The sequence below is a fragment of the Stylophora pistillata genome, chromosome 9, assembly GCF_964205215.1.
Source record: "Stylophora pistillata chromosome 9, jaStyPist1.2, whole genome shotgun sequence".
Lineage (NCBI taxonomy): Eukaryota > Metazoa > Cnidaria > Anthozoa > Scleractinia > Pocilloporidae > Stylophora > Stylophora pistillata.
The window spans coordinates 11,176,986-11,202,700 of NC_142527.1; the positions used below are offsets into that span (position 1 = coordinate 11,176,986).

The 25,715-nt window shown below is 40.2% G+C and overlaps 1 protein-coding gene and 2 long non-coding RNA genes across 6 annotated transcripts in view; 1 reads left to right on the forward strand and 2 right to left on the reverse strand.

The window, feature by feature from the left end:
* Positions 1 to 602: 602 nt before the first annotated feature.
* On the reverse strand, positions 603 to 19,582 carry LOC111328120 (hephaestin-like protein). 3 transcript variants are annotated; one of them, XM_088733081.1, is made up of 14 exons: positions 19,196 to 19,582; positions 13,907 to 14,340; positions 12,826 to 13,131; positions 12,140 to 12,461; positions 11,198 to 11,384; positions 10,428 to 10,665; positions 9,770 to 9,940; positions 8,673 to 8,882; positions 7,786 to 8,029; positions 5,045 to 5,284; positions 4,606 to 4,831; positions 3,870 to 4,190; positions 2,346 to 2,502; positions 603 to 2,042 (listed from the first exon to the last, which is right to left on the reverse strand). In XM_088733081.1, the coding sequence occupies exons 1-14, from the start codon at positions 19,372 to 19,374 to the stop codon at positions 1,951 to 1,953; spliced, it is 3,327 nt and encodes a 1,108-aa protein (XP_088589207.1). In that variant the 5' UTR covers positions 19,375 to 19,582; the 3' UTR covers positions 603 to 1,950. The 3 variants fall into 3 exon arrangements, with proteins under 3 accessions (XP_088589207.1, XP_088589208.1, XP_088589209.1); XM_088733082.1 differs by lacking the exon at positions 19,196 to 19,582 and adding an exon at positions 18,953 to 19,089; XM_088733083.1 differs by lacking the exon at positions 19,196 to 19,582 and adding an exon at positions 16,700 to 16,926.
* LOC148723291 (uncharacterized) lies at positions 12,382 to 13,664 on the forward strand. Its single transcript, XR_015991669.1, has 2 exons — positions 12,382 to 12,517; positions 12,810 to 13,664. It is a non-coding gene; the product is annotated as an uncharacterized LOC148723291 (long non-coding RNA).
* A 2,056-nt stretch (positions 19,583 to 21,638) lies between the features above and the next one.
* Positions 21,639 to 25,715, reverse strand: part of LOC148723292 (uncharacterized) — a 4,638-nt gene continuing 561 nt past the window's right edge. The window contains exons 1-3 of one of the 2 annotated variants that reach the window (XR_015991668.1): positions 25,593 to 25,715; positions 22,721 to 25,455; positions 21,639 to 22,627 (exon numbers count right to left, since the gene is read on the reverse strand). The exon at positions 25,593 to 25,715 is cut by the window's right edge and continues 561 nt beyond it. This is a non-coding gene — a long non-coding RNA (uncharacterized LOC148723292). Of the gene's footprint in view, positions 22,628 to 22,720 lie in introns of both variants that reach the window. The other variant, XR_015991667.1, reaches the window with a different exon arrangement.

The window sequence follows — 25,715 nt, forward strand, 5'->3', positions numbered from 1 at the left end:
TGATTGGCTGCAAAATTCGGTATCTTGTACAATTTGGCAATAATAGTAGAACTTACGTTATATTTCACTCCGGGGGAAAAACTCATAAGAAGGATTCTCACTATCAAACTTGTCCTTAGCTGGGCAGCAAGTTGCTAACTTTCTCAAAAGGAAGATTATTTGCAAAATATCACCGATATATTCGAATTCGAATAACTCGAACCCTCGCTGACTCGAACCTGGTGTCAATTAGGTCCAGAGCGAAATTTGCTCAGCGGAGCCCTATACCCTCTGAGGTTTGTGACCAACCGCGTACCCGAAAAATTTACGAAAAGTAAATGTTTGCCTGTGGTAGATATTCAATTTGCTCATCCTTTTCGTTGCATAAATGAGAACCCACTGATGCACAAGAAAGAGCAGCAGTATGAGGCACTTCAAGAAGAAGCTCACAACTGAGACACTCCACCCTTTAGAGACCCGTTGCATAGCAACAACTTATTCCGGTTACCGAGACGATCGTTGACGCCTTGGTTATATTTGGTAACCGGGCTTGACTACCGGTTACCAGGCTCAAAATAAGAGACCCTTACAGTGAGTTCAATGTGTAAAGTAATAAATAATGCTCACGTGGAATTACTTCTTTATTTTAACACTTGTCTATGCGTTTGCAAAGTTTGAAGCATGCAAGTTCCTTCTCTTAAAAAACAAAATATGACGAAAATTAGAGGATTCTCATCTAACTTCAGCTTATTAACTCAAAACATTAATCCTTGTTGAAAAACTACTTTTCATTCATGAGTACTTTAAGATGTACGTCAAAAACTTCAGTTTGTCTGTTTTGAACTTCTGAAAAATAAACTGCTAGGTAATCAACACACTGGTCAAGCTACGCAGACTAAATTCAAAGAAGTCCCACACAGCAGTCATGCCATACAAACAGTACTTAAAAGCTGTATTTTGCAACAAAGAGACCTGAAGAGGAAATATGGAAAGGAGTTGTCTACTGACAACATTTGAGTTTATGGGATTGGAAATCGAAAACAAATTATGAAAATGGGTCTGAGATTAACATAAAAAAGCTTAGAAGTTGGATATGGGCGAAGTTTGAAGGAGGAACTGAGAATCATACCTCTCCCCATTCCCCTCTCTTTTTCTTCAGGACTCTCTTTTTACCACACCTATGCCGCAGAATTGTGTTAGTTTTTTAAACTAAGCACACTCTGCTATCTCCTTCTGAACGAAAGTTCCCGCTGCAGGCGAAAAAAAGGCTCTCCTTTTACTGAACTCTTTTCTAAAAGTTTTGTTACAGATAGCAGAAGTGTGTTGGTTTTTATAGAACTAGACACACTCTACTATCTCTTCCTAAACGAAAGCTCCCGCTGCAGGCGAAAAACAAAAGGCTCATATGTTACTTAACTCCTCTCCAGAAGCTTTGTTACCGTCTAAGACACATTTATTTGGCGGCTACTGTTAGTACTGCGCCTAATTTTGTTCAAATCGTTACTTTCTAGAGAGCAGAATTGTGTTAGTTTTTAAAACTAGACACACTCTACTATCTCTTCCTGAACGAAAGTTCCCGCTGCAGGCGAAAACAAAAGGCTCATATGTTTCTAAACTCCTCTCCAGAACCTTTGTTACCGTCTAAGACACATCTATTTGGCGGCTACTGTAATCATCGCACCTAATTTTGTTTTAATCGTTACTTTCTGGAGAGCAGAAGTGTGTTAGTTTTTAAAACTAAACACACTCTGCTATCTCTTCCCAAACGAAAGTTCCCAATGCAGGCGAAAAAATAGGCTCATATGTTTCTAAACTCCTCTCCAGAAGTTTTGTTACAGTCTAAGACACATCTATGTGGCGGATTCCGTTAATACCGCACCTACTTCTGTTTCAATCTAGAATTGCCTCTACCAGCTCTTGGGTCTACACAGGGCGACTATCTGCTCGCTTTTCGACGTCTTCTTTCTCGCTTTAGATCACCATCACACCCACAGCTAGCAGCAAACATATAATGAAACTGCTTCTTGCAGTCAGGTCCGCGGCGCTTGGATCAGTTGATTTGTCTGTTGTAACAAGATGTGTTAGATTTAGTAAATCATTTCTTCTCACAAACTTTGTAACCTATAATTTACGCAACTGAAGCGTAAATGTGCAAAGCGTAAGTCAGTTTACTGCTCAACGATCATTTTACAGTCAAACACTGATGCCGTAACAGAAGATGCAAACAAAACTCAAACAAATTTCATATTTTCTTGATTAGAATAAATATCAACACACTTCAATCTACTTTCAATTTTAATACAACAGAAGATGTTAGGCACGGCTAAAAGGGTTTTCCACAGGACTCTAAAAGGCATGAAACATACCATAAACAGTATAAAGCGTTTGCATTCCACCGACCATGTGATCATTCACATGACAATGAAGCAACCAAACCCCTACACTGTCTGGAATCATCTCCACGGTTGCAAAGACTCCTGGGAAGAGATCGTACACATCCTCGCGGTGATAACCGACATGTTTCTGTTGAAAAATATTTGAATCAATTTAGAGAAACGTTTGTGAGAAGAGGAGTTTCCTCAGCAAGCGTCCTCCTCCAAATATTTACAAGCAAATTGATGAACAAGGAAAACAGACAAAGGCTAAATCTGGTTACGAGACTAAAACGTCTCTCAACTATCAGGAGCGTGCAGAGGCATCGAAAACTTTTTACATAAGCGGCTACTGATGGTTCAATGGGATGGTGCTCCCGGAAAAGCTGCCGTAAAGCCCAGTTCCCCTTTGGCGGTTTGTTATTCCCATTATTGTAGGCATCAAAACGAGTGCTCGCAAGCTAAACAGATCAGATATTCGACTGCGCTAGGTAGAGTAAAAATAACGCGCGAATCAAGTACAAATTTCCTGCAAAATACATAGTTGGTTATTGTGTAGTGTAAAAAAAATCTGTTAAACCGGTCAGCTGTGCGCGCCACGCTTCTCTATCTGCCTTGCTTTTCCTACTTTTAAGAAATGCGCATGAAATGAACCAGTTGAATAATAAATAGGTTATTAGACGTTTTGGCGTGTAGTAACACTTAGTATTCTTACGGCACAAATAATCAGCGGTACTACACAGAAGTTTAAAGGTCTCTAAGATATATTTATAGACGGCGGTAGACCGCCAGCAGCCGGCGTTAATTGAAACTCCTGGCATGAAACAAAGACATAGGACTAAATATGATAAGGATGTGCTCTACTTAAAATTTTTTCTCTAACGAGAGTCGTTGAATCAAATAGCACAGAAATGGTCCTTATCAAGAAAACTGTTGGTCAAAACTTTGTAGGAACATAGTTAGTAAAGCGTACTGGTTATCAAACCCGACAGATTTCCACTGCTGTGTTCACTCTTGGTGCCCCAGCACGATTCTTGATGGACAGTTATGTGAACACACCTTTTTTTCAAGTACCCACGCCAGAATTCGGGCACCGTGAACCGGGCACTGACATATCGGGTATCCAGTGTCTGAACACAGCACCATTTTGTGCCGATGCCCTGGCACTAATGCTCGGGCACCAAGTGGGAAAGCAGCCCATGTTACGTCTTTAGAAGGCGTTTGGGAACTGACCGCGCAAAGTATTCAACAAAATTCCAATCATGACGAAATGGGCGCCTACTACAAACATTCCATTCATAAATTCATTTGCAATGCATGAATAAACACATAAACAAAAGGTCTGGAGGCTACCAACGTAAACCGCAACACCGCTTTGACTTTGGTTTTCTCCAGTTGCCGTAACCATTCACCCCTCCTAACCATGTTAGACTTACATTTACATAGGTGTACAGATGGCCTCTATCACCTTTAGCCCAGGAAACAACAGTAAGTCTGGCATAATTCATTGTTACTTACACGAAGAAAAGTTTGGCCGTGGAAATGGACTGTATGCATATCAACCTCGTTACCCATACCAAGTAGGTACCAGTCCACTTTTTCATTCTGATACATCTTGAAACCATCCCCGTTAGCAAACACGAAACCATTCACGCCGTGCATCTTGTTACTTTCCTGAAAGTCTGCGTCACCTTTGAGCTGATCTTTATTTCCGGGACTCGTGCAATATTTGTCAATGTTCTCGTCTAAATACCAGCTCTCGTTTTCATCCAGGACCGTGAACAACAGCGCAAACTCGTGATCTACATCACTTCTAGAATTTGTTGCTGTCAGCGTGTTCTGCAGAATTTTTTTTTCATAAAAATAATAGTCGTTTGATCAATTTAAAAACTTGTAATAGTGGAGTTTTCCTCCCCGTGTTACCTAAACACCAGCAAATATATGAGCAGATGGATAAAAAATGTGCCCCTATCTGGAGTAAGAAAACGTGGTTTGCTAAATTAAGCCCTCGAAATCTTGACTTTAATACCCGACAGCTTGGTAATTTAGTGTGCCACGCGTTGTAACGCCGTCCCGCCATTTACCTGAATAGAACATAAAATAACGGCATATCGATGGGTTAGACCAAAATTTAGCGCGTTCCCTCAGATTCGCATACCTTTTTAACTCTCCCCAACTCTCCCCCCCCCCCCCCCTTCTCGTCTCTTTTTTGAGGTAGACAGAGTACTGTGCGAAGACCAGTGGCCGAACTAACCTTTTTGCATACGACTAGCGGTCCCACCAATCCACTGTTTGTGTCTTTTATAGGATTGACGTCAGAGTAATAAGCCCACGTGACACAGGTTGGACCATTTGGTCCAGGACCCGCGCGTTCAGGAACTTGCCATTTGTAGGTGTAGATTTGACCGGGATGAATTGCGTTGTCGATTTTGTCACCCGGCAATGTGTCATCATCATAATCTGATCCCTCGTTTCTCTTCCTACAAGAAAAAAAGGTTGATGAAAGAGGAAGTTTAAACATTCTTATCATCTGACTTCTCAGTTACCATAAAGAAAATAATCCGGTCAAGGCTAGAACCCAAGACTTTCAAAACGGAGTTTAGCGTCCTAACCTTTATGACTATTGCGTCTGCAATGTTACCCATAATATTTTCCCTCAGTAACAGTAACCACAAGCCACTGCCTTGACTTACGTGTAATACAGTCCATGTGGATGCATGGAATAATTTCTTCTGGCCATATTCTTAAACGTCACCTCGATTGTGTCTCCAACTTCAGCGTGCAACATAGGACCCAATACCCCGAGGTGCTTCTCAGCCTCGGTTCTCATTTTCTGTTGGGAAAACTGGGCACTGGTGTATTCGCGGTATAAAACTTTCTTGTACTTACGGCCAATTCGATTGGCGCTATTGACAGTGAATGTTGAAGCGTCTCTGTGGACAAACGAAAAAAAAAATGTGGCAAGTCAAAACACCGCTCAAAGGAGTTAAATAAAACTGAAATGTAAAAAACACAATCATTTTCACGTTCAATCTTTTATTCTCATTTAACCCCTAAGCTCTCCACTGACAGATTCGATTGGTAATAGCCCTTATCGCATTTGTGTCTGCAATGCAAAGGGTCCGCGGAGTTACAGTTTCAGGACGAGGCTATCGGGTCAACGTTTCTCGAGAAACACCAGAAACACTCCATGTCAGACCATACAAAACTCTGGAATCTGCGTTTTTTTCTGCCGAAAGAATGTCATTTCGGAAAGGAACGGCAAAATTTTGTCGCGTTTGTTCATGACTACGGTTGTTGTTCCTTTGTCGGCCTTTCTGAGGTTTAACTCAGAGTCACGTTTCAAGGCCCTCAGCGCCTTGCGTTCGGCGGGAAGCAAATTATCGTTTGGCTTTGTAATTTCTATTCCTGAAAGGTCACTTTTAACCTCTTCTAAACAGCTTTCAAGGGCTACTGATTTTTGTATTGGCGGTATCCATGTAGATTTGACGTGGCAGGGATGGGTTTTTTTTTGTCCACCCCTCGGAATATGTAAATCAGACGCATTCTCCTTGCGAACTGATCAAAGTCACACAATAGTTGTTGCCTGATCTGTTTTTGTTTTGTAGCAGGTGTTGGAATGAATTTAAGCCCTTTTGCCCGTAAATTAATCTGGTCGTTTGTAAGTTCTTTATTTGAGAGGTTTTTATGTGCGTTTTGTTCGCCTCTATTTTGATAGTTGAACGTGTTTAGCGTCTGACTTTTCTGCGCTCCCTGCGCTTGTTAGTTGCTAGCCGCTTGGCTTTTGAAATCCGTTTTTTTTGGCCCCATGTTTGTATTGGGAGTCAGAGAATACACGTGTGTACTTTTCAAATTCCCTACTCTCCATTGTTCCTAGTCATTTCATCATACCGCCGAACTGAGCGATTTGTTCCTAGAGATTAACAGCTACTTTTTTGACTAGCTCGATCGTTACATTGTCTTGACTGCTTTAGCTTGCACCACGCGCGCTAATTTGATCATACTACAATTCTTAGTGTTCAGTGTTCCAGCCGTCTTGGCTCGTTTTCTTTTCTGTATTTCACGTTCATGGAAGCACATGATCGCCTTTACTGTTTCTTGCTCCGCGTTGTTACGGATTTGCTTTATCTCTTTTTTGAAATCCTCGTCCGCTCTTATTTTGGCGCCCGCCCTATATTTTATAATTATGGATTCTGGGCAAGTTCTTTTTCTTTGTGCCTTTGTAGCGCCTTGATCGCGTTTTCGGCCTGGCTGATCTTGTCCTCCGCAGATAGGTTTTGGCTCGTTTTTCTTATTTCCGTGGATGGGCTGTAGCGGCGACGTTTCTTATACTGCTCTGTCCTTGGTCGGCTGGTGCTGTTCCGGCTTTGACGTTGTTCTTTAGGTCTTTTCCCGCTAGGCGTTTGGTAAGGAGGGATTTGTTCGTCATCCTCGGACTTACCGAGTAGATCATTTTCGCTGGCGGTGTCATATGCGGCTTCCATGTTTTCTTCGTTTTCAATGGCACTGTTTTGGCCCGGGGCGTTAAGTAGCCCAACTGCCGCTAGAATGTCTTCTAACATTTTTTTGTAGGTGGTCAGGCAAGACCGCGGTTTCGATCCTAATCTTGTGGATCTCGTCAGTTGCCGATTCACTGAATAGACTGTTGCACCCGTACGCAATACAATGTCTAATCATTACGAGAAAACGCTGTCTCTTTAAGAAAATGAATAAAAATGCCTCCAAACGTAGCCGTTTGCTTCGGTTTTACTTGAAAGTTTTACCTGTGTGACCCGATAGCCTCGTTTCGAAACTTCAAAATCCGATGAGCTCTCGTACAGTGGGCGTAAATGCGATAAGGGCTATTGCGATACATTGCGGGGCGTTAGATGAAGATATTGGCTTCCGCCAGATTATACTGGTATGAGTCTTTTCTCATAACCTCTGATTGCTGATGAGGGTACTGAATTTGCGAGGAGAAAATACATGTCAATCGCTTTGGGGGGTAAAGAGTTAAACGCTGGATAGACACTGAACTGAAATAGCAAAACAAGTTTCATAGGATCAAACATTAGTTGTTTACTTTTTTTAATGGTTCGTTGTATAAATAGATACTTCATATGGCACAAGAGCTATAAAACTACGATAAAACGGTGCTTCTACAGTTAATTTACAAAATATAGTGAGAAGTCAGGAAAGAAATTGGCGAAAGACCTGTAATCAAATGCTGATGTAATTTTGACCTTGCTGAGATTTGATCCACATCTGGAATTATGATCTGAAAATCAAACTTGTTAGAGAAAAGGTCACGATGAAAAAGCGGATGAAATCCGCGACATTACGCTCATCTGTGACCTCGAGAGGAGCGTTAGATAATTACTGTGTTGCGTGACCAGCGTAACGCATGACATTGTACATTGAAATTACATTGAAATGCATGAAACTGTGTACTAACTCGCTATCTTCCAGCGGTTTCCCTTCCAACACATCTTTTCCAGTGGGCGCGTAGTCCCACTCCTCCTCAATTGCTGCAACATAGTACTGTCGAACAGTCCCAGGAGGCATTTTGTCCTGCACCTTACCGCACGTGTTCACCTTATATTTCGCCTGCATGCCAGCTGAATAGTGGTCGTTGGTCCTACAAACTATCGCCCATTCTCCCGGATTATCAGGAGTCATTTTTAGTGTAGAAAACACTCCTTAAAAAAAAAAAAAAAAAACTTGCATCATACTCCCGGAAAACCTGTTGTTTCTTTTCCAGATTGAGTAAATGATTGGCTTCTCAATGGCTTCACTGGTAATACAGCTATGTTTAGTCGTGGACCCTTTAAAATACCATCCAAGATTTGTGAATATTGTTTCCCATTTAAGCATACCATCCGATCGACCAGTTCAAAACAGGTTTGGTTATTTTCCATCTCTTATCCTCCCCACCGCCTCGATTTGTTGCTTTTATATGGATAAAAGTAATTTTTTATGAAAAGTAATTTTTAAAAGTAATTTATGATGAACAAGAGGAGATTAAAGAAGACCTCTTACGATTCCCCACTCCAACCTCAATTCTATCCTTGGTTCCAGAGTAATTTTGCTCGCGAGAAAAACTAACCGAGAGACACGGGGGGGGGGGGGTATAGCCAGTAAATCTGGTCATGTCTAAACGTAACAAATCGAAAACCAAACATATAGAAAAGACATCTTAATTGCAGATAGAAAACATATACATAAGTAAACTAAAATTTATCACAGTTTGGCATTATCGTTTTCCGTCCCCACCGCAGAAAATTGAAAACTAAAAATCAAGCGAGCATTGGTTTCTCTCTCTCTCTCTCTCTGCCTTATTACCTGGCAGAAGGCTGACTGTATCCTTCATCTGACCGTTATCAGAGAACGTGTTTCCGTAAAAGTAAGCTGTGTGCATGTCTACTTCATTTCCGAAGCCGATCAGGTGCCATGACACTTTGTCCCCAAGACAGACGTCTAGATCAGGAAGGTTAGCGTACAGATAACCATTGATTCCGTGCATCAGGTTGCTCTCAAGGTAGTCTTCATCCTCTACAAGAACCAAGCAGAATACAAAATTTAAGATCAGAAATTCCGACAAGCCACATTTAAAAGCTGTTAAATTCTGGCAGAAAAGCTCAGTGAAAGGCAGTCCATTTGCACATGTATTATTGTCCGTCTACTTGTCTGCCCACTGCTAGTCCAACTGACAGTTTTTCTCTCCTTTTTGACTGCCCGCTTATCTCTCTACCTATCTGTTAGTCTTTCTTCTTGTATGTCTGGGTCTCTCTCCAGTTTCTGTCGTTGGGGCGTGTTCCACATAGAGACCAGGGAAGGCTTTCCAGTTTGAGAATCGCAGACTTTGAGAAAGATCTAACAGATTTTAACTTGATCTATGATATAGAATTTCGCGCTGCCATTTTGTTCATGGAAAAGGAAGCCATGAAGGAAAACGGCATTGCGAAAAGAGCGAAAACAAAAGAATATAACATTTTATGTTCGAAGCAATAAACGCTAACACCTGGTCGGATGAAACACCAAAACGGTTCTCCGAAGTATAACACTATACAATGACTGTTAATTGCGGACAAGATTATTCGACAAAGAGTGTCATCAGGTCGCATACGTTATGCGATAGAAACTAAAGTTATTAAGTAATTGTCTTTGTTACAAGTTCTTAAACACCTTCTGCGCAGTTTTTGTAATCAAAGTCCTTTCAAACAAACAGTAATATTGATAGGGATCCCAGCCAATTATTAACGATCCCTGCCGATAAATGAAGATCTTCAAGTGACCACAACCAGCCATTGACCACCACGGTCGATCACTGTCAATCAAGGCCGACAACGGAAGATAACTGACGTTACTAGCGATCAAAGTCGATCAGTAACGATCATTGACGAATCTCAGTGATCAACTGACTATAATATTTTCCCTACCATCGTTAATTGTACTAGAATTAGTCGCTCTCTTCTTGTTCTCTTCGTGATACCAGGACGCGCTCTCGTCAGTCACAGTAAACAGCAGCACGAATTCTTTGTCGATGCTCTTCTGTGTGTTGTCGTCCTTTAATGATCCTTTTTTACAAGTCAGCAATGGACCAAAAAGACCTAGAAACCAACAACGCATCACTACTTACTTAAAAATCAAACAAAATGCTAAATAATACAATGTTCTAGTGAGCCTAACTCCATGCAAGCTTCAGGTGATGGTCTTTTTTTTAAGTTGGCAAATTGCTTTACCAATTGATAACATCGTAAACTGATGATATTTTTGTTCCTATCTAGGGACATACTTGGTAGGACCAACCAGAGATTTCACACTCGCTTGAAGACTGAAACAATTTGCGAGAAAGGATTCCAATCAGGGCGTTGTCAGCGGAAATTCGTGAAGGTTGAAAAACGCTTGAGTTTTCCAAAGTGTGGCCATGGCTTTTCGAATTCATTGTCTCTTTGTTTGGGGTAAATAGCCGCCTTTTCCTACGTATAATGAACAACTTACTTCACACGTTAACACTTTTCTTTTCAAAATGTCGAAAACACATTTTACATTCATCTTTAATTTACCCTAGTTCCAGGACCCTCAATAAAAACTCACCAGAATATGTGTCTTTGACAGGATCCACACTGGAATAGTACAACCATGTGATGCACTTGGAGTCACTCTGACTAGGACCCACTTCCTCGGGCACAGTCCACCGATAAGTGTAATTCTGGCCCGGTCGCACGATATCGTCAGCTTTTTGAGCCCCGGATGTTCTATCTTGATACAAGGCTCCCTCGTTTGACTTATTGAAGAAAACTCCATGCGGCTGAATACTGTAGTTGTGGTTTGCCTGTCCAAAGAGCAAAACTAACTTAGAAACAGTGGTAAAAGTAGGGTAAGCATTACAATCCTTCTTTGAATGCGGGACGAAAAAACTAGGGACGACTTTTCCCAACAACTTGAAAATCTGAAATTGCAAAATTCATATGCTGTGTATTCCTATTTGAAATTCCCCACACTCGTTTCCGACTGGTTTATTCAGTGGTGTTTCTCCACATATAGGCATAATATTACTTCGAGGTTTCATTCCTTTATCAAAAAATGTTTTTCTTCATCCCACAAATGACTGACGTAGACAAGGGTCGAGAGAAAGTTGGGCATATTAGAAGCCAACATATTAGAAGGCGTGTTCGTAGCGAACACAACTCGAGAACACTGTTTTCACATGTAAATTTATTCTGTTACATTAATATGATTGGCAACGTTTTGGTTTAAAAGCGAAAAGCGCCGTTCAGTTCTCTGAAAGTTGTTAGTTTTGGAACGAAAGCCAAGAAGAGCTTAATAAATAAATCGCATTCGAGCTTCGATTAAAGCTTTCTTACGTTGTTCTTGAACACGACCTCGATCACATCACCAACTTCTGCCCTGATCACAGGCCCAAGAAACCCGAGATGTTTCGGTTTTTCCTTCTTCACCGAAAAAGTACTGTCCGTATACTCCTCATACGACGCCTTGGTGTACGTTCCACCAATTCTGTCAGCACCTTGAGCAAAGAACACAGCTGAGTCGCTGATAAAAGAAACGAAAACGATGTTTGTTACTTATAACAGCGTCCGTAGTGGGTCGTCACACAAATGTGTGACCAATTCATTGTCACACAATTGCGTGAAAAAAACAGCTTTACAAACCGGTAAGAATTAAGTGAAAGCAAATAAAAATTAGGGGAACACTGGAAACCACGGTTGAGTGCCGGGAAAAAATGCAATCTTAATGAAGACAAACTCTCAGCTCACATATAAAAAGAGCAGAACTATCTTGCAACAACGTTCATATTTCAATGCAAAACAGTTCTATGGCATAATTCCACTTGCATGCAACAGTTTCAAGTATACTATTTACTGTAGTTCATGTGTATGCATGTCACTATTTAATCATGGCTTGGGGAACCTTTTGGAGTAGACATCTCTTCAAAAGAGCACTCATTAGTGTCGAAAGTAATTTGGGAATGTATTGTATTTGTGTTTAGTCCGCTCTTACTCAGTCATTTACTCTTACTCTGTGATTGGTCTAGAAAACTAACTCCTTCCACAAGCTCAACTAATCAGATGCAAAACTGAAACCGATTACGACTTGGTAATTTGCCTTTCCCGCGCTTGTTTCTAAGTTATGCTCTCAATGGCTTTTAGTGACATTTTACCCTGGTTCTGATTGGCCATGGAAATTTGTTTGGTCATTCGATCGAAAAACCTATGGGTGCATTACGTTACATCAAAATATAGTTGGTTCAAGAGGAATAGACTCTCCGTCTTTTATAGCCAGTTTACCTATCAGGTTTCGTCAAACTCTGGCCATCCATGTTGTTCATTCCAGTTGGTCCATAGTTCCACGGTACCTCGTTTGCCGCGATGTAGTACGTCCGGGTTTTCCCGCCACTCACCGTTGGCACGTAATTACTCTTGCCATTACACTTCGTGACGTTGTACAAGGCGTACATACCAGCGTTATAATGATCGTTGACAAGGCAGTTCAACATCCAAGTTCCGGGATTCAGCGCTTTCATAGATGCTGTCACGAAAGTTGCCGGTAGAAGAGAGGCTACATCTTTGCGATGACCATCGATAATGAAAGACTGTCCGTGAAAGTAAGCTGCATTTGTGAAACAAGAAACAAACATTAAACAAGAGCCAAAAGAGCACTAACCGGTAGGCGAACTATTAGATAGAGGAATAAAGGCTGATAGTTTCGAAAGAAACTGTTTGGGGCTGCATCGGTGGGAGTAATGAAATAATTTGGATATATCAACAAAGTTGAAATGGTAACGATTACAAAAGCTGACGTTTCGAGCGTTAGCCCTTCGTCGTTAGCCCTTAGATAGAGGAGGCTAGCAAAATCCTTTCGAAAGCTTAACATCGAGATTATTCGAGCGTAGACGAAGATCTAATCTTCTCAATTTAGCTTCTTATCAATTTAATATCTAATCTTAATCATTGACAGATCCCAACAAACTCACCCGTGTGAATGTCCACTTCATTTCCGATCCCAGCCAAGTGCCATTTGACAGAATCTCCCAGACAAATCTCCAGGCCGGGCAGATTGCCGTAGAAGTAACCGTTTATGGCATGCATCTTGTTACTCTCTTGAAAATCTTCGTCATCTGTTTTCACTCCCGAAGGATCACTACAGAACTCGTCGATATTCTTCTGAAGAAGCCAACTTTCATTTTCATCCAGCACAGTAAAAAGTCCAACAAACTCCTTGTCTACTCCTTTACGTCCATCGCCGGATAAAGCTCCCTTTTTACAAGTCAACATGATTCCTAAAATAATTAAAGTAACAATTCTCCGCTTTAGCGCAAGATTCATTGAGCAAAGGACAGCTCAGATCCAGAGCAACGTGGTGCGTCTTCATCATCTCCCGCAAATGGCAGTTTTTGTACCTGCCATCGACAAATAACCCACGTCGTTTTATTTTGACGGGGTAAAACCACTTAAGCGGAAAATTAATAGTTGAATAAAACAACAAATAAATAATCAGTAAAATAAAAAGGAAAAAAATTGGGTCTGCGTGCAGATAGGCATGCAACGCGTACTAAAGACAGACAACAACATGAATTAACAAAGTTGGATCAATGTCAGTTTTTGTGCAAATGCGCACCTACCCCTTCCCTAATCCAACAGTAATCCTTACCTGTTATCAGTTGACTGTTGTTGGTTAGGGGAGGGGTGAGTGTGCAGCTGCTCAGACACTGACATTCATCCGCAAAGTTAATGGGCAACAAAACATGATCATGTGACTTGTCGTAAAAAGTGAAAAGCTCCAAATTTTGCAATAAAAGACTTTTTTCCTCCATTTCTCGTCTAGAATATAATCTTTAACAAATCAGTCTTATATCTGCTACAGTCCTGCTCGCAAATAATATTGTTTATTTGCTGGAATTGGTTGTGTCTCTTGCTGGAGCTTTCATGCCAAACAAGAATACTAGGGAGATACTTCTTTTAAAAAAAAAAGGCTCAATGATTGTCTCTGGATATTCTTCTACCTGACTGCTAAAAAATGTATTGTAGATTCAGCTATTTATCACACCAGATTACCTAGCAACCCAGTGTTAATATCCTTATGGGGCAGCACGTGCGAATGATATATCCATGTAAGGCAGTCATCGTCGCTGTCTGTTGGCGCATGAGCATTTGTGAGCTTCCAACTGTACACGTGACTTCCGCCAGGAGGTACATGATCATCGTTCTTGTCGTTGCCTGTGGTCTTGTCTTCGTACAAAGCACCTTCAGAGTCCTTCCTGTAGAAGACTCCGTGTGGATGCATCGAGAACTTCCTACTGGCTCTATTCTTGAAGTGGATCTCAAGCGTGTCTCCTTCCTCGCCCTTCAATATGGGCCCTAGGAAGCCGAGGTATTTTGGGTGGTCCTTCTTCGTGGTGAAGGTACTATCTGTGTACTCTCGATAGAGCACCTTGTTGTAAACGCTCCCTATTGTATGAGCGCCTCTTGTGGTGAACACAGCGGCATCACTTCAAAGCGAAAAAATAAACACAATTTGAGTTTGCTTTTTAGCACGCTTGTTGATTGCTCTACCACAGAGACTAGATGGGCTATACTATTTCTAGGTTCATGAAAGACAAGTGTCCTGTATACTGCCAGGATCACCAATACCGAAAGCGTCATGTCAATGACAACAATGACAATAACTTTATTTATACTTGAATTTAAGATAGCAAATACATGCTAATATCCCCAAGTTAAATTATCTAAATTTAAAATATTTAAAATTAATCTAATCACTAACTATCCAAATACTATATATATATAAAATACAAATGTAATTCTAAAGCAAAGGATACTAAAATATAATTTCTAAACAAGATAAAAACTAAGTAAAATTTATTCTACAGGTCGAATTTCAATTTAGAAATTTCGGATTTAAATTGACTCAATTCGTGTAGCAGTTTTATGTTATTGGGAAGAGAGTTCCATAGCTTAATACCCTGATAGGCCAATGAATGGAGGCCATAGCTAGTAGTATTAACCCTGGGTACCATAAGAATATTATCCCCCCTCAGATTAATCTTGCAGTTGCGTAAAGTAAATAATTCTGGAACCAACCCATGCAAAGCTTTAAATACCAATGCTAAAATATTATGAATTCTTCTATTGAACAAAGTAGGATGCTTAAAACGCAATAACAATTCCTCATACGAGCTTTTACCATCATTGTAAATAAAGCGCAACGCACGTTCATTAAGTTGTTCCAATTTGTTGGAATTACCTTTTATAATAATAATAATAATAATAATCATATACGTTAATTGAAGCTCCCCCTTAGGGGCTTTTCAGCCACAATGTAGACTAACTAAGTGCTTAAAAATCCCCACTGGCAGGAGGCAGACCAGTGGGCTATTTACAGAGCGCAGCCGAGGAGTTGAACTAGGGGCAACCGAGAACAAATCCAATGAGTGGCAGGGTGGAGGACTTGAACCCGGGACACCGGATTACAAGTCCACCACCCTAACCACTCGGCCACGCCGCCTCCTACCCACAATGATGCCATACAATAGAACAGTAATTTAAATGAGGCAAAAGATAGGCATTATATAATTTAACCTTGGCATGGATGTTCATTAATTTTTTATGTCTTTGTAAAATTTGAATTTGCTTGCTAACTTTTCGTGCTATGTTACCTATATGTTCATTAAACTTTAAGTCATGATCAACGTTTACACCCAGTAGCTTAACACACCCCCACAAAACTGATCTCCTGACTCCTAATGGAAAAACAGGGTATAGTAGTGTCATTGCTCTTACCCAGCCACATGGCAGGACATTTATCTGGATTCATCACAAGGCCATTAGAGCAAAACCAAGAATGAGCAGTGACAAGATCAGTTTCTGGGTGTCCATGTAATAGGGAAACATCGTTATTAATATCAAAGATCTGAGTATCATCGGCAAATGAACTTATTTTGGACTGAAGACTAAATAATAGTAAATAATTTAGGTAAATATTAAAAAGAAGGGGACCTAGTACAGACCCTTGAGGAATTCTTCTAAGAACAGGACTCCAATCTGAAAATTGATCGCCTTATTTTACTCTCTGTAAGCGATCAGTTAGTAATTACCTATAAATGCACAACTTTTGGATGATATACCATAGGCAGCAAGTTTGGCTAAAATTAAATCACGTGGCAAGCTGTTGAAGGCCTTGGACAGATCAATACTAATAATAGAAGCGAAATGTTGTTTGTCCAGACCATTTCGAAACTCTTCCAATAAATTTATCAAAGTAGTCTCACAGCTGTAATGGTGACGATAGGCTGATAAAAATTGGGAAAGCTTGTCACTAAAGAATTCATTCAACTGACTAGCAATGATTCGTTCCAATATACTACCAAAAGTGGCCAAGAGTGGTAATAGGTCTATGATTACTTTTAGAATATTCAATACCCTTTTTAAATACAGGTGTGACTTGACCCAATTTCCAACAAGTAGGAAAGGTACATGTAGCAATAGAATAATTAAATGAATTAGATAGAACTTGCAAAATAGTGGGAATACTATCTTTAACTAGGCGAATAGGGATATTATCATAACCTGATGATTTTGAAGAAGAAAGAGAGAGAACTATATCAGTAACAGTAAAAGCGCAAGTGGGATGTAAACTAAATTGATTATTCTGATCATTAGTTGTAGACATAAAGCTGTTAATGGTTAGGATACTAGGATGGCTTGAAAAATCAGAACCATAGATATCCTTATTTGGTAAAGGAAAATTATCACAAATACTAAAAAAGTATTCATTAAATAATTTAGCTATGGTAGACTTATCTGTAATAAAGTCATTATTTTCTTGTAAAACAATGTCATTTGCCTGACCTTTCTTAGAATGAAAAAGAGAACCAAAGAATTTCCAGAAATCTTTTGGCTTAGAAGAACACTGGTCTGCTTTCTGATGAAAGTAATTAGCTATTGACTTCCATGTAAGTGAAGTACACAAATTTCTCTGCTTCATGTACAAATTCCAGTTGGTAATACAAGGTTCATGTCTGTATTTCCTCCATAAATTGTTTCTGTGCCGAATTGCTTTCCTCCACTGTGGAGTCAGGTATAGCACATGCCCACCCCTAAGATGGAATTGTTTAATGGGTGCATGAATATTTATGACATCAGTAAATAGCTTGTTAAAGGCCCAAGCCTGATCTGATACATCATCAAACACAGAGATAGCATGAAAGGGAATTAAGGCCAGATCATCGAAAAGCTTGTCCTTGTTATAATCTTTGAAGTTCCTATAAGTAACTTTCCTTGATCTATGATAATTAGAAAATGATCTCATAATGGTGTAAACAAAGGAATGGTCACTGAGATGAGGTTCAAAGACTCCAGATTTAAGAAACCTTCTACTCTTGCTAGTAAGTATTACATCAATTAAGGTTTGAGATCACTGAGTAATCCTTGTAGGTTTGTCTATCAAACAGTCCAGGTTGAATATATCACACAAGTCTAGAAGCTCAAGACCACTGGTACCAGGATCCATTAACATGCAATTTAAATCACCAAGCAGGAGGAGGTCATCACTCCTTGATGAAGCAGAGTCTAACAAGCTGAATAACTCATGATACCATATAGCTGTTGTGACAGATGGAGGTTGATAAGCACCAATTGCACCAGGTGCCATTTCTTACCGATCTTTAGTTTAATTGAAATTGACTCGAGTTTATTCACAGTCGGCATCTGAACATGATGGAAGACGATATTAGAGAATATTGAAAGTCAATAAGAAAGCTGGCAAACTCTTGAGTTCGATAATTAAAGATGCACCATGGCTTAGCTCACCGTGGTCTCTACAGCTCAGTGGTAGAGCATCAAAGCGCGGAATCCGTAGGTCTGAGGTTCAATTCCTCAGGACACAGATTTTGCATTTGTCCCACATACACGACAAAACGAAAAACCACCTTTCTCTCTTTCGTTAATTAACGAGTTTCAGAATTCGTTTGAGAGGCTAAAAGCACTTCCGGCCTCGCGCCCTTCTGAGCAATTCCAACGTCACGCAATTTCCCTCAGTCGACCTGCATAAAGAGGGTCTCCCCAAAGATTAATAGGAGCTCGAGGGAATAACATGGCCCAACACATAAGAAATTAACCTTTTTTCCCCGACGGATACAAAAGGACCTGTCGAACGCGAGTAATTTTTTTCACGAAAAGGCACGGGGTTGAACGTTGGACTGAAGGAAAATTTTGCTTAGTGGGTAATATTTTGATGCGATTCGATACTCAAGAGGGGGTAAGACGACACCTTGTTATTTTTCACCGTGACTGAGATGTAAGATTAGACGAAGACGTCTATCGAGCGTTTGCTTAATTGCTTTACTGATGCTTTTGTTTTGCTGTTTGTTTTTGCATCGTCATCTTGGCTTTTCGTCATGATACTCTGACTTGATTCACGTTCCATCATTTCATTGAAACACGACTCGCAATATGCCACAGATTTTGTTACTTTCCACCCAGGAGTGCCCTCTTCGTTCTCAAAAACCGAACACCTCATACAAAAGTAATTACTGCACGTCAAACAACTATATTTTGTCTTTGCAAAGAAAGAACTACGAATTCCTTCGTCTCCCACCATTTTTTTGTGCTGTTTTGGCTTTTTCGCACATGGCATTCACAGAATTCCTGGCGAGTTGTGGGGAATAAATGAATCATAATAATTTCCTATAATTCATGCATTAAGTTCGGCACATGTGAGATGCGACGTTTGAATCAAAAGTCGAACCTAAGTCGAATCTTCGACTGTTTCAGTCGCAGATACGGCGAAAGTCGCATTTAATTTAAAACAGTCTAATTTAAACGTCGCACTTCACAAGCATTTAACTCTCGCATTAAGTTCGGCACATGTGAAATTATGCGTTTGAACCGACCCTTTAAAAGCTCTCTGTCGAAATTTTAAATTTTATGAGGAGTTCAATTTGCTTTGCAATATCACTGTCACGCAATCTTTTTTTTTCATAGCTTGATATAAGTATGAAAGACATAAAAGGCCTCGCTAGAGTAACAGAAAGCGATTAGTTACTTTAGTCACCCACAGCATACGAAAACTCTTAATTTATACTAGAATTACACGGCGAATACCTCGTGTGAATCTCATTTCCAACATAAATAGAAATAAAGTGAAACGAGCCATAGATCACAAATCACAGGGAAGGTCATCATTACAGTGCGAGCGCTGTCACTTCATGAAACGATTCTCAGGGAAAATATCTTACTGCGTCGATAGAAACCTGATCGTGATGTAAGGCGGAAGCTTGTATTGTTACTGCTTTCGAAATCTTAATGGGTGCGTTCACGTAGAAATAAAAGAAACACCGTACTCACCTATCTTCCCCAAGCTTCAATCCTTTCACGTTGTTGTATCCGCTTGGAGCGTAGTTCCACTTTCTTTCGACAGCTGCGATGTAGTACCTCCTGACCTTGGACGAAACGAGGTTATGGTGTAGAGAAACTACACAAAATACCAACCAGACGAACGCTGTATTCGACTTCACCAACTTCATAGTCGGTCGACTTTGTGAACGTCTCTTAATATATCAGCTCCGAGTGACGTACTACTGAAGAATCGTTCGAATTGACCCGAACGAAGTGTGAGTTCAGTCTGGCGTCTGAAGCGAACTGGTAAACTCTGTGGTCAAGTTTCCCTGCGTCAATCAAGCTTATTTTGGGTAGAAAATCCCTTGAGTTTTGATGCAGGACATCTGGCCCTAAACTCCGGAAACACAAACAGTGGGTTTGGCTGTCAATCTCTTGAATTCTTATGTTTTTATTTGCCTTTTAACCTTAACAATTATTTCGAATGTGTTTCATTCATGCTTGAGTAATCTCTTCGCTTGGCCAGTTTGTTTTATTCACCAAACAATGAAATACCTGTCAGTAATGCTAACAGCCCACGAATAAAATACGAGCTTGGGGTTAAATTTTCGTTGTCAAAGTAGCTGTTCTTACCACAAGCACAATCATCAGGTGAACTTAAAAACCTAAGTCGTGTCTAGTAAACTTATGATCATAATGTCATACGTTACGCTTTTTACTTAACGGGACCACAATATTCATTGTTAAGGACTGTGCACTGATGCCTAAAGAGGTGTCTGAATGGATCGACAAGGGCAAAAGGTAATGAGTTTATAATCTTGGCGCTGGTTCTCTTTTTTAAGGGGGGAGGAGGGGGTAGTTTGTTTACTGCGGAACGGAAAAGAACCAGGTGCGTCCTCTGCAATGCATGTGTGCAGCCCATGCTTGAACCACCATAAACAAAAAGTTGAAAATGATATAAACCACTTTAAATTAAATTGTAGGTTAAGTTAACTTTCGAGGCAGAAGGCGTTCCCTGTCAAGGCTTATATAGAAAGAGCAAGAGGAAGTTCTCAAATCTCAACTATTTGGCTCCGACTTCTACATGTATGTTTTACCCGCAGCTATAACCTTGTTTTGTAATAGTCATGTACTTTCCATCTTCCGCTTTGCCCCCCTTCCGCAATGGAAAGCGCACTATTTAGCATTTTTGACCCGCAAAACAGAGTAGAAACGAACATGTACTTCGGTTTTGGTTCTGACTTCGTATTTGCGTTAAGATATTTGCATTTTTTTCGTTGCTCACCTATATTACAGATGCATCCTTTTGACGGATGGCCGATCACAACTACAACATAGTGACCCCTCCACGAAACCTGTCAAAAGGAGGACGTGAAAACACCGGAAACGGAGAGGAAAGATAAATGTTACGGTCGATTAACTCTCGGACAATTGAATGGTCTAAACTAGCTCGCAAAGGCGGGAAATTTGTTATCGTCCGAGATATCAAAGTATCTATTTGCTCACTCAATTCGTATTCAGCGTTCGGCCGTATTCCGATCGATAATTTCGCTTTCTAGACAAAATTTCCAATTCTATGACGGCACGTAAACTAACTTCTCAAGAAGTGAGTTCGTTTTTTGAGAGAAGGTTGTCTGAAAGGTCAGGTTCAAGAGGTCTCTGTAATGTGCGAGTTTAGAATGCCGAAGGAAGAGTCAGACTCGAAGTCTCCTTCTCGTTGTGTGAAATGTTGTAGCTGCAAGGAGTTTTTTCACAGGAAATGCATTTCAACAACTAGTTTGGAAGGTTCAAATGTAAACTGGCGTTGTCCAAACTGCGAAAGAGCCCTTAAGCAGGAAGAGAAAAATAACCATTAATTGAACATGTAGCATTAAAAACTGATTCTCAGAACTTCCCGTTTGTTAAGATAATCTTCGAAGTAAAATATATCTAAGTATGTAGTAATTATCCATGTATAAGTTAGCGAAAAGAATTGTTGAAACGTATTCAGTAGAACCATCTAACCTACTGTCATTTAGTATGGCACTTTTGTAATGCATCGGATCGGAGAAAGCTTGAGCGGATTCAGGAGCGAGCACTTAGGGCGGTGTACAAAACTAGATCAGCGTCCTATCAAGACCTGCTAAGTCGCGCCAAACTACCGACGTTGAACAATCGGCGCCTACAAGACATTGCCACTTTGATGTTTAAAGTTAAGCACAGTCTCGTACCTGAGAATATTTCTGACTTATTTAATATAAAGAACACTCAATATAATTTACGGAACTGTGACTTTGAACTGCCAAGATTCGAAACTGTAACATTTGGTAGGAATTCTATTAAATATATGGGACCTCTCATCTAGTCGAAGTTACCAAGACACCTAAGAACGATAGAAACTCTAAATTCATTCAAGAAGAACATAAGAAAAGTCGACCTTTCAACTCTCGTTGAAATTTAAAACTTAACTAAATAACTTTATAATCTTTTTAATTATCTACTGTAAATAACTATCATCTACATATGTAAATGTATTTGACTTTTAAATTTTTTAGTGTCCCCCATTAGCTTATAGCTAAAAACATAGACACTTAGATAAAGTTTTTCATTTCATAGAAACTGTTTCTTGTAGATCTTTCCCTAAATACGCTCTTGCGTTTAGAATTGAAAATCCTCATCTAAATATTGTCATCACTGCAATGTAGCGTCATGGCACAACGCAGATAGAGAACGTGTAATTGGTGAGACAAGTCTCGGATTATCCTTGTCGACAAAAGTAATATTGCCTGCTACATTATATTCATACTTAATCTCCATCCAATCGAGGTAATGTACAATTTTTTTAATCGATCGTTGTAGAGCGTTTTCAAGGCTCGATATTTCAAGCATTTTTAGGTTTACCTTTTGTTTTATTAAGTCTCGCCTTCTCGCCCTTACGTGCTATTTTGATGAATCTATAGTTTTGATCATTTATTTTTAGTGTGTGCTTGAACTTGGCTCAGCACTTACCGTGCTAGACATTTTAATCCCTTGTTATGGTTTAAGATAACTAGTTTGCTAGGTGGTCATGTTTGAGTTGGTAAAACTGACCTTGAGTTTTACCCACACTGAACATCCTGTTTTGGAAGTTCCCACGGTTAGCTAACCCAAACATGTCTGTGATTTTTGTATTTAATACTGGAGCACTCCTTGCTGAAAGTAGTAGAAATAAGCAGTGGAACAAGAGAGAGAATAAAGAAGAAAATTACAGAGTCTCAGTACCTCTTGTTAATTTGCCAAGCGAGTGGTAAAACCCCTCAACAAATTTGGTGGAGGACCCGGGCAACGATCCCGGTACCTCTCGCAAGCCAAGCGAGTGGTAAAACCCCTCAACACGATTACTGTTTCCTTACTCGGAACTGGTCAGCTCAGACGACCACCACAAACCGTACAATATTATCCAAACTTTAATGATTATTTGATCTAAGAGAAATACATTTGTAATTCGAGATCAGAAAACGTAAATTTAGTCTTAATCTCATGGCAAAATTCAAGAAAACATGCCCGGAAACTTACTTCTGTGGCGGGTCGTAAAAACAGGTTTCTCACTTCAGGTTAGCTGATTCGGGTAAGCGAACAGATACAAAAATCGACTTCTCTCTCTTACTGATTCTTCTGAAAAACTGGTTTAAATCACGACAAGCTAACACTTTAAATCATTGTGAGGAATTAATGTCAATCACGAGTTGTGTTAATTAAATTATATCTGTCATCAAAGGCAACGCCTATTTACTAAATGAAACAATTACCATATTAGAAATAACAATATATCGCTTAAACTCTGAACGTAATTGCGTTATTAAAATTCATTCCATCAGAAATCCCGAAGATTTTTAGTACTTTTGGGCGTGGTTGCTTTTACTGATTTTACCATTTACCTAAATGTTTTATCTGAAAAGCTTTGTTTAAGAAAACGTTTTTCTGTTCACAGTGCCTTATTTCATGCAAAGATAGTTCGTATTCAAAACATCATTTCCGTTGTTTTAACATCCTCCTTTTGAAAGATTTCGTGGAGATAACATTAAGTTGTAGTTGTGATCGGCCATCCATGAAAAGGAGGCGTCAAATGTATTTTGTGGAATCTGTCATGTAGTTTAGCAGCGAGAAAAATATTCAAATATCTTAACGCTAATAAAAAGTCATGAGCGGAAGCGAAGTAAGTGTTCCTTTCTATTCTATTTAGCGGCTCTAAAATGCTAAATAGGGTCTTCATCACGAAGACAACATCGGGTGAGCTCGGATTTCGTCATCACAAATCTACCCGAGATGACCTCTAGTGTTTTCACATCCTCCTTTTGACAGGTTTCGTAGAGGTGTCACTATGTTGTAGTTGTGATCGGCCATCCGTCAAAAGGAGGCATCTGTAATATAGGTTAGCAACGAAAAAAATGCAAATATCTTAACGCAAATACGAAGTCAGAACCAAAAACGAAGTACATGTTCCTTTCTACTCTGTATTGCGGGCCTAAAATGCTAAATAGGGCCTTCATCACGAAGACAACATCGGGCAAGCTCGGATTTCGTAATCGGAAATCTGCCTGAGATGACCTCCTTCTGACGGATTTCGGAGCGCGCTTTCCTTACGCAATAAGTACCAATTGGAGCAAGAAGTCGCAAGTGTCTACTCTCACGTGTCTTGATCCCGGCATGCAGAGCAGATGTAATTTTGACCGCAACCTCGTTCCCAGGGTCTCTCATCTTCCCGCCCCCTGGAGCGAGCGAAGAGAGACCCTGGTTTGCGCTGGTCACATGTTTATAGAGCAAAAAACGGACGAGTCGTTTGTTTGCTCGATTTTTGCCTCATATCTTTGTCATCTTCAAATCGATGCTATCGTTGTTCTGGTCGCCATGTTTTGTAGCAGCCTTCAAGTCGCTATATCTTGGAGTTGGTATTGTAACCTTAATTTAAAACCCAAACAAGTCTAGTGTTTAGAAGCAATATATTCGGGCAGAGATGTTGCGGCCGTTTTACCGACGTGATACAGTAAATCTTTGATTTTTCATCTTTTTTCTTGACTCTTCTTCGAGAAGTTAAACAGTCAACGACCTGTACCTTCCTTATCATTTCGTCCAGTTGTTTATGTTGTTTTGCCTTAGAATGCCTTTAATAAAGATCAAATAAGAACGAGCACCGGCAGCCGTAGGTTTTTTTGTGACTAAATTGAGCACTGGCACATCAAATTATGTAACAAAAGAAAAGCGAACAGTTACGCGCAATCGCGTGCGCATATTTTTCCTCTTCTGAAGGAAATAGGCACTAGAAAAAGAGAGATCGGTTGGACGAGCACAAAAAAAGATCTGTACGAATTTTGCTGGTCATGGACAACATCTTCGCAAACTTATCTGACAGCGGCTGAGTCAATCGAAGGTAGCTCATTCTGAAAGAAATTTGTCACCTTTCGTGAAATACCGACGCAACTCAGAAGCGGCAAAGAAGTATCTGGGACCGTGGAGACGTAACAAAAAGCAAATTTGGTAAAACACTATCGAAGATACATTTGTTTACCTCTTTTCCAGCCAAAGACTGCATTTGTGTTAGTGCTCTTACGAAATTTAGACTGCGACGGCTTCTCTCAGGTTCCCTTGCATCATAGCTGGGGTGCGTGGCACAGATTGTGATATTTCTGTACATCGATTCACCGTTTCGATAAAACTTTGACTTTCACTGATCTCCGTTTTAAAAGAAATAAAATTTTTCAAAGCGTCTTTTCAAGGCCTACATAATAGATGTGGAAAATTTTTTTCTTGTCTCAACGGCCGGCCATAAATTGGGAGCTTAAGATACAGACGTTTTCGGGGCGACGGCGACGTGACAACCCACGTAAACTGGGTCAGAGGTTCCCGTTTTCGCGCCATAATTAAAGTTGTTAAGATTCTGATGACGGCCGGCCTTTGCGACTTCTTCGAAGTTCGTCGAGTTTCGCTTAATAAATTGAGGCTTTTATGTCGTAGCATGGTTACGTTTGAAGAATTCCGCCACCTCCTCGTCCTTTACTACGACGCTAATCTTATTAGCGATGAAGAGTTCTTGGTTTTGTACGAAATATTTCCGTCTAAACACCCTAATTTTCTAAATGAAAATCTCCATAGATCTGAGGTGTACGTTTTCGAGGTGCATCTACGAATTGATAAAGGGAATGGCAGCAAGCAAAAATTCCCTTTTATGTTAAGAATTCAAGTACTGTATGCGTACGTGCCCAAAACTTACCTCGACGATTTGGACCTCACTGTGTTGCCTCGATCATTTTAACCTAAAGAGAAAACAAAAGGTCTCTTGAGTTGGCCGAGACATCGTGTGAGGATTTGTGCGAAATGTGATAATGCAATCACTTTAATACAAGTGACAAAATTGGCAGTATATTAAATAACACAAACAAGATCAACTCACGTTTTCACCACGACAGCAAACTCACTGATCCCACGTCGCCAACGTGAGGACGACGGCGGGACCGCATGCGCAGTCAATCTCGCCCCAATCTTAATCGGTCTCCACGTCGCCGTCGCCCCGAAA

Excerpts from the sequence above, each read along its gene's own strand:
- LOC111328120 (XM_088733081.1), bottom strand. The coding sequence starts at position 19,374 with ATGAAGTTGGTGAAGTCGAATACAGCGTTCGTCTGGTTGGTATTTTGT. Across the intron at positions 9,941-10,427 it reads TGTCAAAGACACATATTCTG|GTCTTTTTGGTCCATTGCTG; the intron begins GTGAGTTTTTAT and ends GTTGGTTTCTAG. Across the intron at positions 8,883-9,769 it reads TTCTAGTACAATTAACGATG|AGGATGAAGACTACCTTGAG; the intron begins GTAGGGAAAATA and ends TGGTTCTTGTAG.